Genomic DNA, 14,373 nt, shown 5'->3' with positions numbered 1-14,373 from the left:
GTTCTCTTAAAGGTGGAACGGTTACATACACTACAGGTTCTCTTCCCACTCCCTGCACCATTACCTCTGGAGTCCCAAAAGGATTAATTTTTGCCCCTCTCCTCTTCCTCATATACATGTACAGTAACATCATCCACAGGAACAGCTTCTGTACATATCCTAATGACATGCAAACATATCTGCACCATTGCTCTCAACTTCATGATCACCTTTTTAATTGTTCTTTTAATGTGGGCAATGCTGATAAGGCCATATTTATTGCCCATCCATAGTTGCCCCAGAAAAGGTGGTAGTGGGGTTTCTCCTTGAAGCACTGCAGTCCTTTTGCTAGTAGTGCTCCCACAATTGTGCTGGGGGGGCAAATTCCAGGATATTGACCCAGTGGTGCTGAAGGTATGGTAATATATATCCAAGTCAGGATGGTGTGTGACTTGGAGATGCTGATGTTCCCACAACATTGCTGCTCTTGTCCTTCTCGCTGTTAGAGATTGCAGGGAAGGTAAATGTTGTTGAAGCAACCTTGGCAAGGTAGTGCAGTACATCCTTTGAATTGTATACATTGCAGCCACAGTGTTCCGGTGGTAGTGGTGCTGGATATTGAGTCCAATGGCTGCGATGCCAATCAAACCAACTGTCCTGTTGTGGATGGTGTTCAGCTTTTTGAGTGCTGTCATGGTTGCATCTATTCCGGGAAGTAGACAGTATTCTGTCACACACCTGACTTGATCCTTGTAGATTAGAGAGGCTTTGAGGGGCCAGGAGGTGAGACAGAGGTGTACAAGATTATGATGGGTTTGGATAGGCTAGACGAGGATAGACTGTTCCCACTAGTTGATGGTACAGGGGCTAGGGGACACAGATTTAAGGTTTTGAGCAAGAGATGCAGGGGGGTTGTGAGGAAAAACTTTTTTATGCAGCGAGTGGTGATGACCTGAAATTCGCTGCTGACGGAAGTGGTGGAAGCGGACACACTCAATGTTTTCAAGGGGAGACTGGATAGGCACTTGAGGGAAATAAACTTGCAGGGCTACGGGGATAGAGCAAGGGAATGGAACTGACTGGATTGCTCTATAGAGATCCAGCAGGGACTCGATGGGATGAATGGCTTCCTTCTGTGTCGTTATGACTCTATGACTTGCCACAGAGTACCTAGCCTCTGCTTTGCTTTTGTACATTGTTGATATGGCGAGTCCAATTAATTTTCTGCTCAATGATGATCCTGAGCATATTCATGAGGATGGGCTCAATGATGGGGAGGCTGTTGAAGGTCATGAAGAGAGGAATGGGCTATCTCTTGCTCAAGATAGTGATTACCTGGCAGTTTACTGAAGTGAATGTTACCTGCTACTGGGTGAGTCCTTCAATGGAACATCGGGAACACCGAAGCCATTATTAATGTTATTACTGTGAATAGTTCTGGGCTCCATATTATAAAAAGGATTTAGAGGCACTGGAGAAGGTGAAAAAAAGATTTACCAGAATGATACCAGAACTGAGAGGTTATACCTATAAGGAAAGATTGAACAGGCTGGGGCTCTTTCTCTAGAAAAGAGAAGACTGAGGGGTGACCTGATAGAGATCTTTAAGATTATGAAGGGGTTTGACAGGGTAGATGTAGAGAAGATGTTTCCGCTTGCAGGCGAGACCAGAACTATGGGCCATAAATATAAGATAGTCGCTAATAAACCTAATAGGGAATTCAGGAGAAATGTCTTTACCCAGAGAATGGTTAGAATGTGGAACTCGCTACCACAAGGAATAGTTGGGAGGCAACTAGCATAGATGCATTTAAGGGGAAGCTAGATAAACACATGAGGGGGAAAGGAATAGAAGGATATGTTGATGGGGTTAGTATCAGTAGTGAAGAAGGGTGGGAGGAAGCTTGTGTGGAGCAGATAATGAAGCAGTCCATGCCCGCGTGCAGCAAGACCTGGACGACATTCAGGCTTAGGCTGATAAGTGGTAAGTAACATACACGCCACACAAGTGCCAGGCAACGGCTATCTCCAACAAGAGTCTAACCACCGTCTTTTGACATTCAACAGCATTACCATCGCCGAATCCCCCACCATCAACATCCTGGGGGGTCACCATTGACCAGAAACTTAAGTGGACCAGCCACATAAATACTGTGGCTACAAGAGCAGGTCAGAGGTTAAGTATTCAGCATCTCACCTCCTGACTCCCCAAAGCCTTTCCACCATCTACAAGGCACAAGTGCCTGGATGAGTGCAGCTCCAGCAACACTCAAGAAGCTCGACACCATCCAGGACAAAGCAGCCCACTTGATTGGCACCCCATCCCCCACCTTAAACATTCACTCCTTCCACCACCGGCATACTGTGGCTGCAGTGTGTACCATCTGCAAGATGCACTGCAGCAACTCGCCAAGGCTTCTTCGACAGCACCTCCCAAACCCGCGACCTCTACCTCCTAGAAGGACAAGGGTTGCAGGCGCATGGTAACACCACCACATCCAAGTTCCATTCCAAGTCACATACCATCCTGACTTGGAAATATATCGCCGTTCCTTCATCGTCGCTGGGTCAAAATCCTGGAATTTCCTCCCTAACAGCACTGTGGGAGTACCTTCACAACACGGACTGCAGCGGTTCAAGAAGGCGGCTCTCCACCACCTTCTCAAGGGGAACTGGGGATGGGCAATAAATGCTGGCCTTGCCAGCGACGCCCACATCTCAGGAACGAATAAAAAAAATATAAGCTGCGCAACGGACCTTTTGGGCCGAATGGCCTGCTTCTGTGCTGTAAATACTGATTCCATCCTTCCTGCTACTTATCATGTGTTTTTTTCATTCATACCTTGTATATAATTACACCAGGTGCCACTATTGCTTCTACTGTTGGGTAATAGTGCAAAACCTCACCTTACAAAGGAACTCACCATCCCTCATGTATTGTATCAATTTATCATGTTCTGCGCTGTATGTGTGGTGCTTACTCTATTCAGATTAAACTAAGGCCTATGCATTTTGTTGGAATACGTGAAATGCACATTCTCACTGCGTGCTACTTAAGCTGTTGGCAAAGGAACACAGATTTTTATTTACCTTTTTGTACCATGGAATATAATTTTATGTTTAGCCTTGGGGGAACCTCTGCTTCCAGGCTCTGGGGTGGAGATGATCGAGTAGGAATGACTGACCTTCACATAAATTTTCAGACACCTATGTAAGGTCAGTACACTCCCTGTTCCTCACAGAATGATCTAGGGTGAGAGGCAGCATGAAAACAACCAGCACATTTAAAAATGTGGGTTTGCTTCTGTATACACAGCAGTGAAAATTGAAAGTAGGAAAGCAGTTTGTTTCTGAAGCTTTGCTTTCCCTCAGTTCAACAGTCATGTAAAAATACACACTGTTTAGCAATGAGATTTTAATTAGACATGTGTAAACATGTAGCTTGCTTTAATCAAAGTAGAAAGAAGCTTGTGGAAGTGTTTGCTGATGTTCCACATACCCCTGTAATTGGAGCTGTAAGTTCCTGCACTCTGAAGGCCCTACCACTAGCTTTGAACCACACTCATTTGGGGAAAATTGGCAATCCGAGCCACTTTCCGAGAAGCCTACTTAACGAGAGCACCAACAGCAACATTGCGACACTCCTCCCAGAAAAGAGGCTAAACCAGCACAGCCAGGCTCTTTAATCTAAGTCTCAATAATCCTACATCAAAACTGGGCGTGAGTTTTTGAAACAACTGAAAATTAATACTTTTCATAAATGTTCATTTTGTTTTCCAAGGCACTTTACAAGCCAATGAAGTACTTTTGGAATGCTTTTACAACGAGGTGTAAGTGAACAGAGATGGGGCATGAAGTTCCGCTAGTGGTTATTCTGCTCATCCGTCACAACTTTATCAGAAGAGCCGTGGAAACTCCGGAAAATTGGGGATTCCACTGCTCTTACGCCAAAATGAGGGTGGAAGAGTGGGAGGACTTCCTGCGTAAACTCTCCCCCAGGATTTATACAACGTGATCATAAAAATCATAGAATCATAGAAATTTACAGCACAGAAGGAGGCCATTCGGTGATGGACAGGGTCATTGTGGTACAGGCGCAAAACTTTGACAGTTCTCCTGTAGGAAGCCTCTGTCTCCTCCCCCTCTTTTTGCCTTTTGATCTTATTCTAGAATTATATATTTAACTGACACCCTGCAACCTGTCCAAAACCACTCCCTTCAAAAAGAAAAACTTGGAATTTAACACAATAATTAACAAAATTTCTTGTTAGTCACTCTAACACCTGATGCAATTAATTTTTCTTTTTGCCATCCTCAAATTTCACTCTGAATTCACATCTGTAGACACGAAACTCAGCAATAAATCATACAGAGCAGCCAGGTTGTATTCCAATTAGTTTGCAACCCTCCACCATGTCAGTCACACCAGGCAGTGACTTAACATGGGGTATGGTAGCATAGTGGTTATGTTACTGGACTAGTAATTCAGTAGACCTGGGACTAATGATCTGGAGACATGAGTTCATAATCCCACCATGGCAGCTGGAGAAATTCAGTTAACTAAATAAATATGGAATAATACTGAGGTCCTTTAGGGAAGGGAAACCTGCTGTCCTTACTCAGTCTGTCCTATATGTGATTCCACAGCAATGTGGTTGACTCTTAACTGTCCTCTGAAATGGCCTAGCTAGCCACTCAATTGTACCAAACTGTTACAAAGAAGCATCATGGCGGTTCAAGAAGGTGACTCACCACCACCTTCTCAAGCGAAATTAGGGATGGGCAATAAATGCTGGTCTTGCCAGCAACACTCACATCCAGTGAAAAAATAAGAAGAACAATGGAGTGATACAGTGGCATCATTGTTAAGACTCAAATATTTTTTTATTCATTCATGGGATGTGGGCATCGCTGGCGTTATTGCCCATCCCTGCTGCTAGCTCGGTGGTGGGAAAATTATTGGAAAGAATTCTGAAGGACAGGTTAAATCTTCATTTAGAAAGACATGGATTAATCAAGGATAGTCAGCACGGATTTCTTAAGGGAAGGTCGTGTCTGACAAACTTGATTGAATTTTTTGAGGAGGTAACAAGGAGGGTAGATGAGGGTAGTGCATTTGATGTAGTGTATATGGCCTTTAGCAAGGCTTTTGATAAGGTTCCACATGGCAGACTGATCACGAAGTTAAAAGCCCATGGGATCCAGGGCAAAGTGTCAAGTTGGATTCAAAACTGGCTCGGAGGCAGGAAGCAGAGGGTAATGGTTGATGGGTGTTTTTGTGACTGGAAGGCTGTTTCCAGTGGGGTTCCGCAGGGCTCAGTACTAGGTCCCTTGCTTTTTGTGGTATATATCAATGATCTTGACTTGAATATAGGGGGTATGATTAAGAAGTTTGCAGATAATACTAAAATCGGCTGTGTGGCTGATACTGAAGAAGGAAGCTGTAGACTGCAGGAAGATATCAATAAATTGGTCGTGGGCAGAACAGTGGCAAATGCAATTCAACCTGGAGAAGTGTGAGGTAATGCAGTTGGAGAGGGCTAACAAGGAAAAGGAATACACATTAAATGGTAGGACACTGAGTAGTGTAGAGGAACAAAGGGACCTTGGAGTGCATGTCCACAGATCCCTGAAGTTAGCAGGCCAGATAGATAAGGCGGTTAAGAAGGTATACGGAATGCTTGCCTTTATTAGCCATGACATAGAATACAAGAGCAGGGGGGTTATGATTCAACTGTATAAAACACTAGTAGTTAGGCCTCAGCTAGAGTACTGCATGCAGTTCTAGTCACCACATTACAGGAAAGATGTGATTGCACTAGAGAGGGTACAGAGGAGATTTACAAGGATGTTGCCGGGAGTAGAGAATCTTAGCTATGAGGAAAGACTGGATAGGCTGGGTTTGTTTTCCTTGGAACAGAGGAGGCTGAAGGGAGACCTTATTGAGGTGTATAAAATTATATGCGGCCTTGATAAAGTGAATAGAAAGGACCTATTTCCCTTAGCAGAGGGATCAAAAACTAGTGGGCACAGATTTAAAGTAATTGGTGGCAGGTTTAGAGGGGATTTGAGGGGAAATTTCTTCACCCAGAGGGTTGTGGGGGTCTGGAACTCACTGCCTGAAAGGGTGGTAGAGGCAGGAATCCCAACCACATTTAAAAAGTACTTGGATGTGCACTTGGGATGCTCTAACCTGCAGGGCTACGGACCAAGAGCTGGGAAGTGGGATTAGGCTGGATAGCTCTTTGTTGGCCGGCGCAGACACGATGGGCCAAAATGGCCTCCTTCCGTGCTGTAACTTTCTGTGATTCTATGATTCTACTATTCTAACTGCCCTTGAGATGGTGGTGGTGAGCTGACATAGGCAGAAAGATGGATGAGGTCCTGCAGGCAGAGTTTAGGGAGCTAGAAGAGAGATTAAAAAGCAGGACCTCAAAGGTAGTAATCACCGGATTACTCCTGGTGCCACGTGCTAGTAAGTACAGGAATAGGAGGATATAACAGATGAATGTGTGGCTGGAGAGATGGTGCAGGAGGGAGGGCTTTAGATTCCTGAGGCATTGGGACCGTTCCTGGGGAAGGTGGGACCTGTACAAGCCGGACGGGTTACACCTCAACAGAACCAGGACTAATATTCTCGCGGGGAGCTAGTGCTGTTGGGGAGGGTTTAAACTAACTTGGCAGGGGGATGGACAGCAGCATATAGGAGTAGAAAAGTGGAATAAGGTGCATAGAAGAGTGAATGTGTTGAATAGTACTAGAGAAGAAAGTAGTACTAGAGTCAGAATAGTACCATATTAGAGAGGAGCAGAATAAGAAAGGCTATGAAAAATTCAAAAATGGGTTTAGAATGCATGTACGTTAATGCACAAAGTGTGGTGAATAAGGTGAGCTACAAGCACAACTAGCCATGTGGCAATATGATGTTGTGGCAATAACGAAAACGTGGCTTAAAAACGGTGAGGACCGGTCACTTAGTATTCAAGGGCACAGGGTCTTCAGAAAAGCTAAGGAAGGAAAAAAGGGAGGTAGGGTGGCAGCGCTGATTAAGGAAGACATTGTAGTGTTGGAAAAGGAGGATGTTCTTAAGGGGACAAGGACAGAATCCATTTGGTTAGAGTTGAAGAGCAAAAAGGGTATGATCACGCTATTGGGGGTATTCTATAGGTTTCCAAATAGTGAGAGGGAGGTAGAGGAGCAAATCTGCAGGGAAATTGCAGATATATGCAAGAGCTACAGAGTGGTGATATTGGGGGACTTTAATTATCCAAATATCAATTGGGATCATGCTAGGGTAAAGGGAAAGGAGGGGGAGGAATTTCTGAAATGTGTTCAGGAGAATTTCCTTGATCAGTATGTTCTTGGCCCAACTAGGAAGGAAACATTGCTGGATTTGGTGCTGGGGAATAAGGTGGGCCAGGTCGATCAAGTGTCTATGGGAGAACACTTGGGTATGAGTGATCATCGTATCATAAGATTTAGATTAGCAATGGAGAGGAGCAAGGAACAATCTAAAGTGGAACTTCTAAACTGGAATAGGGCTAACTTCAATGGGATGCAAAAGGATCTAGCCAGGGTAAAATGGAACCAAAGACTGACACGAAAAACTGTAACGGAACAGTGGGTGATCTTTAAGGAGGAGATGTTCCAAGTCCAGGCTAGGTACATTCCAACAAGAGGGAAGGATAAGGGAACCAAAGCAAGGGCTCCTTGGTTGACGAGGGAGATAGAGAAGATGATGAAACCAAAATAGAGGGTGTATGATGCATGTCAGGTGAATTCTTCAAGGGAGAACCAGACCAAATACAATAAATTGAGAGGGGAAGTGAAGATGAAAATAAGAATGGCAACGGAGAATATGAGAGTAGAATGGCGGTTAACATAAAAGGGAACCCCAAAATCTTCCCTAGATGTGGGGGAGGTGCCTGAGGATTGGAAAGTGGCAAATGTGGCACCATTGTTCAAGAAAGGGTGTAAGGACAATCCTAGTAACTACAGGCCAGTCAGTTTAACATCAGTGATGGGTAAAGTTTTAGAAACAATAATCAAGGAAAAAATTAATGGGCACTTGGAGAGTTTAAGCTAATTAAGGAGAGCCAACACGGATTTGTAAAAGGCAGATTGTGTTTGACTGATCTAATTGAATTTGTTGATGAAGTAACAGAGAGGATTGATGTGGGAATGCAATGGATAAGAACATAAGAACATAAGAAATAGGAGCAGGAGTAGGCCAATCGGCCCCTCGAGCCTGCTCCGCCATTCAATAAGATCATGGCTGATCTGATCCTAACCGCCAATCCACTATCACAGAACCATCTCCTGAATCTAACAGAATTAGACACACGAAATAGGAGCAGGATCAGGCTACACGGCCCCTGGGCCCGCTCCGCTACCCACAGGGCCATGACCGATCCGAACCTAGACTCATGTCCAAATTCCTGCCCGCTCCCCATAACCCTTAATTCCCTTTACTTCTAGGAAACTGTCTATTTCTGTTTTAAATTTATGTAATGATGTAGCTTCTACAGCTTTTTGGGGCAGCATATTCCATGGACCTACCACCCTCTGAGTGAAGTAGTTCCTCCTCATCTCAGTTTTGAAAGAGCAGCCCCTTATTCTAAGACTATGCCCCCTAGTTCTAGTTTCACCCATCATCAGGAACATCCTCCCCGCATCCACCCGATCCAACCCCTTCACAATCTTATATGTTTCAATAAGATCGCCTCTCATTCTTCTGAACTCCAATGAGTAGAGTCCCAATCTACTCAACCTCTCCTCATATGTCCATCCCCTCATCCCCGGGATTAACCGAGTGAACCTTCTTTGTACTGACTCGAGAGCAAGTTGTCTACATGGATTTTTGGAAGGCGTTTGACAAAGTACCACAGCAAAGGCTAGTTAATAAAATTGAGGCTCATGGAATAGGTAGGTCAGTGGCAGCTTGGATAAGGAATTGGCTTAAGGACAGAAAACAGCGAGTTGTGGTAAATGGCTGTTTTTCAGACTGGATGATGGTAGGCAGTGGTGTTCCCAAAGGGTCAGTGTGGGGCCACTGCTTTTTTTGATATATATAAATGACCTGGATATTGGAATACAGTGTAGAATTTCTACATTTGCCGATGACACCAAACCTGGAGGTGTGGCAAACAGTGAGGATGATACCAATCGACTGCAACAGGAAATAGAAAGGCTAGCATAAAGGGCAGACAAGTGGCAGATGGAATTTAATACAGAGAAGTGTCAGGTGATGCATTTTGGCAGAAGGAACAGGGAGAGGCAATATACACTTAATGGCACAGTTTTAAAGAGTGTGCAAGGACAGAGGGACCTGGGAGTTAATGTGCATAGGTCCCTGAAGGTGGCAGGACATATTAAGAGAGTGGTTAGCAAAGCATATGGGATCTTGGGCTTCATAAATAGAGGTACTGTATTGAGTACAAAAGTAGAGAAGTTATGCTGAACCTTTATAAAGCACTGGTCAGGTCACAACTGGAGTATTGTGTCCAGTTCTGGTCACCAAACTTTAGGAAGGATGTAAAGGCCCTTGAGGGAGTGCAGAAGAGATTTACCAGAATGGTTCCGGGGATGGGGGATCTTAGGTACAAGGACAGGTTGGAGAAGCTGGATTTATTTTCATTAGAGCAAAGGAGGTTGAGTGGTCATTTGATAGATGTGTACAAGATTATGATGGGTTTTGATAGGCTAGATGGGGAAAGGGTGTTCTCACTAGTTGATGGAACAAGGACTAGGGGACACAGATTTAAGGTTTTGGGCAAGAGTTACAGAGGGGCTGTGAGGGAAAACTTTTTTACGCAGTGAGTGATGAGGACCTGGAATTCGCTGCCGACGGAAGTGGTGGAAGCGGAGACACTTAATGTTTTCATGGGGAGACTGGATAGGCACTTGAGGGAAATAAACTTGCAGGGCTACGGGGATAGAGTGGGGGAGTGGGACTGACTGGATTGCTTTACAGAGAGCCGACATGGACTCGATGGGCTGAATGGCCTCCTTCTGTGCCGTATGACTCTATGATTCTTGAACCGCTGCAGTCCGTGTGGTGAAGGTAGTCCCACAGTGATGTTAGGCAGGGAGTTCCAGGATTTTGACCCAGCGACAATGAAGGAACAGCGATATATTTCCAAGTCAGGATGGTGTATGACTTGGAAGAGAACTTGGAGGTGGTGGTGTTCCCATGTGCCTGCTGCCCTTGTCCTTCTAGGTGGTAGAAGTCACGGGTTTGGGAGGTGCTATCGAAGAAGCTTTGGTGAGTTGCTACAACGCTTCTTGTAGTTGGCACACACTGCAGCCACGGTGCGCCGGTAGTGGAGGGAGTGAATGTTTAAGGTGGTGGATGGGGTGTCACTCAAGCGGGCTGCTTTGTCCTGTATTGTGTCGAGCTTCTTGAGTGTTGGAGCTGTGCTCATCCAGACAGTTTGAGAGTCTTCCATCACACTCCTGACTTGCGCTTTGTAGATGGTGGAAAGGCTTTGGGGAGTCACAGTACCGGAAATAAGACACACCTTTGAAACTCCCTTATCATCTGCTAGTAGATGTTGTAAAGGAGTCGCCATATTCCAAGAGATACACCCTCCTATGAATGGAATTTTGACTTTATTAAAACATGAAAAACTGGGTTTAAAAATCTAAAAGCCTCAACGACACAAGCTGTAAACAGAATACAGGCTTTTGAGATAAGATAAGTAGTTAACACAAAGCTGTAAACACGATATAAGCTTTTGAAATGGGAATTGGTTGTTGACACTGAAACAATGGCCCTATTGAAGCAGCAGGTTGGAAGTTCCAAGAAGTCTGCAGTTTGGAAAGAATACAATAAGAATGCCCAGTTAAAGGTGTCATAAACCAACACTTTGAAATGAAACACATAAAATTAAAGAACCATATGCCTTCATAAATATGACATCAGATGAAAGACAGGAGACATAAGTCTGTAATACAACCAATTGAGGTAGCTAGGAAGACAATCAAGTACTCGGTTGAAGTGTTTTTAATTTACATGTTGTAAAAAGATACAAACAGAAGACTTTGTAAATATGACATCAATAGATGCACCAAGCAATCACATGGTTTTTTGTATTGAACTTGGAACACATAGGAGACTCGAAGTCTACTTACAACCAGCTAAGGTGATTTAAGAATTGAATGGAAGCCCTTCGTAAAAATGGCATCAAATAAAAAACTACTGTCATATTGCCTTTATGATAAGTTTTGAACACCTACACAGCAGACAGAATTCTGCAAGCTAACAGCTGAATTGACAGTAAGAATAGAAAGAAGTCAACAGAAAGATGACTAGAGATAATTAGCTTCAGAAATTTCAGAAAACTTCAAAGGATATACCACTGAAAAAAGGATATAAAATATAGAACTTTCAAATAGGAAGAAGAGATCGCTGGAAGGGGCAAGCGATTCTCAGCTTCAGAGAACCACTCTGTAAGCCTACAACTCTTTGAGTCTCGGGTAATCAAGGTATTTGATTTTGGTGGATATCCTGGATTAAGAATAAGAAGTAGAAATGTAAAAATGTAACGAAGTTAAGATTTGAGAATAAGGATCTCTGAGAATAAGAATTGTAAGCTATTTGTTTTTGAACTGTTAATGTCGCGACTGAATCACCAGCTGTTAATTACATGTCGGTTCTTTAATAAATCTATATATTTTTTAGAATAGTCTCACAGAGTACTTCTGTATCAAACTCGCGAACTGAATCTCTGTACACTCTTTGGTGAGGAGTTGCAGAAATCTGGGGGAGTATTCCGGACCCTCATAATATCCGGAAGGTTACAGTCTAGTTAAACTTATTAAAAGTGCTATCTGGAGGTTGGTAAAATCTTCAAGTTGTTCCTTTCCTTTAGGGAGAGATAGTCTGGACCTTTAGGACCAATTAAGCGTCTTAGAGGATTCGGCTACCTCTAACTTTAGTTGAAGGTGAACGCCTGGGGAATACACCTGATCTGGGGTAGCCCTAAAAGAGCTAGGACTAGTAATTATCCCTTCCATGTGTGTTTGTTAAAGTTCAAGGGGCCATTTTTTAATAAAAACATTTGCTGCCTACTGTCCCGTTTTTCAGCATGAACAGAGCACTAGGCAGATGACAATCACCCCCAATAAGGGCAACCATATTGCACTCACCACATACAATGAGTGCTGCAGTTTCCTCCCAAAGCTGGAGTGACACTGCATGTTCACTGTTGCTATATACCTGGCCAATGTCCAGAGGAAACCAGATGTCCTAGTGTGTTCAATGTCAGCTCTGTCACACTCAGTTACTCCTCTGTCAGCATTCATTGTTTAAACAAAAGTGTTTCAAAAAAATCAAGACTGTTGAGCTACATTCCTTTTTTAACATTTTTTGTAGAACATGCATCAATCTCTAAAGGCTGTGCAGGCAGGGAGTCAAGAATAAAGCCCTGATTTTAACCTAACGTACCTGGTAAGAACAGGGTGTGTTCGGGTCCAATGCCCAGTTTACACTCCGCTCAATTTTCCTCAATCAATGGAGCGTAACATCAGGCGAGGCTTAAATCGGGCACCCGACCTGAATGTGCCCCAATCTCATCGGGTGGGGCACGTTGAGCTAAAATTGGGGAATATATTCTACAGGTCAAGCAGGGTCAGAGGGCAGGGGATAACTGAACCAGGGTATGCAAATATAATTCAGTCCTGCTTTTTAAGTCATACTTCTGTTTTTTATTTTGTATAATATTTTGTTTTATTATGATAAATTATAGTTACATCACAATATTTACGGCAGTTTGGGAAGCAGAGGTGTAGAGCATAGCAGGTTTTCTGCAATATAGGCTGAGGAGCTGGGAGATGCAAAACTGACGCATTGCACTGCAGCGCCTTCACTGGTGAGATTGGTGTAATCACAGTGTGACAGGTTTACTCAGCTAGTTTCCATTATGAATGTGAACATACAAATTTATAATGGAAAAAATTGAGAGGAAGTATACCAGGTGTAATAGTTTTTAAAAGTCAGCGTTGCTTTTAAGTTAAATATTGCCACAACTTTAACAGGATTAAGAATGATTGAATCAGGGGATCACAAGGCACTTTCTATTGATATCTATTTTGAGATTTGCACTGATATCATAGAATTTTTCAATTAAAAAAAACTCCAGCTGCTGGGGCGAGGAGCATCCAGTGGCTCCATATCTTTTGTGACCATTTGAAACTCGTGTATTTGTTTATCGATAGCTATAAAGCTGGGACCGAAAGAGTGAAAGTGGTTTCCTGCGCTGTGATATTTTGTTTCTCATGCCCTGTTCTTTCTGACCTGGTTTTTACAGGGTCAGCGTGAATAGCACTATGATTGATGGGGACTACGACTATCTGATCAAGTTCCTGGCTCTCGGGGACTCGGGGGTTGGTAAGACCACGTTTCTGTACAGGTACACAGAGAATAAGTTCAACCCCAAGTTTGTCACCACAGTGGGAATTGACTTCCGGGAAAAGAGACTGGTGAGTGCTTGCCTATTTTTTCTCACCATTAATCATGGGTAAATCTGGACTAAAGAGGGACAATACTACGAATGAAAATTAAACTTGCTTTAAAAGTTTTATTTTAATTTTACTTGTAAAGATCATCGTTTGTCAACTATTTGTATGCACTGTGGGGGGAACATTTCATACAGCAGACACCCATCTTAAGATATTGTTTGTTTCCCCTCCTTGCAATGTCCATTCTAGGTGAGTGGAATCTCTGTAGTGAGCTGAATCATGCTAAAAGTAGGACTAGTTCAGTCAGAATTTGTAATGGTCCAAGCAGCATATTAATGCTCTAATGAGCGAGGTTATAGAGTGTACTATGCTGCTTAATGCTTTGCATTCTTACTACTATATGTTTCTGTGTGGGAACTGCTGAGAGGAGATTAAGAACTACTCCACTGAGAGGAAATCTCACCCCACTTGTGCATTTTGAATCATAGATTCATATCGCACAGAAGGACCATTAAACCCATTATGCCTGTGCTCACCCTTTAAAAAAGAGCTGTACAATTAGTCCCACTCCCCTGCTCTTTCCCCATAGCCCTGCAATTTTTTTCCTTTTCAAGTATTTATCCAATTCCCTTTGGAAAGTTACTATTGAATCTGCTTCCACCACCCTTTCAGGCAGTGCATTCCAGATCACAACAACTCGCTGCATAAAAATAATTCTCCTCATCTCCCCTCTGGCTCTTTTGCCAATTATTTTAAATCTGTGTCCTTTGGTAACCGACCCTCCTGCCAGTGGAAACACTTTCTCCCGATCTACTCTGTTGATTAAGTATTGACTCGGACTATCACTTCCTATTGCCTAAGTAGAAAGGCAACAGCAAAAGCCTGAGAGCAGGTCCCCCACCCACCCCATCAGCAATGGAAAGACCCAGCCACA

The 14,373-nt window shown here is 43.5% G+C and overlaps 1 protein-coding gene across 2 annotated transcripts in view; it reads left to right on the top strand.

Moving 5' to 3' along the window:
- Positions 1 to 14,373, top strand: part of rab27b (RAB27B, member RAS oncogene family) — a 204,271-nt gene that overhangs the window by 153,759 nt on the left and 36,139 nt on the right. For both annotated transcript variants that reach the window (XM_085974695.1, XM_085974703.1), the window contains exon 2: positions 13,289 to 13,460. In XM_085974695.1, the coding sequence (XP_085830821.1) occupies positions 13,308 to 13,460 (153 nt within the window). In that variant the 5' untranslated portion in view covers positions 13,289 to 13,307. The remainder of the gene's footprint in view (positions 1 to 13,288; positions 13,461 to 14,373) is intronic.

The sequence above is a fragment of the Somniosus microcephalus genome, chromosome 2 (genome assembly GCF_052327205.1).
Source record: "Somniosus microcephalus isolate GS21.2 chromosome 2, FLI_Smic_1.0, whole genome shotgun sequence".
NCBI classification, from domain to species: Eukaryota; Metazoa; Chordata; class Chondrichthyes; order Squaliformes; family Somniosidae; genus Somniosus; species Somniosus microcephalus.
The sequence above is the reverse complement of the archived record's forward strand: the minus strand, read 5'-3'. Positions and strand labels throughout refer to the sequence as shown.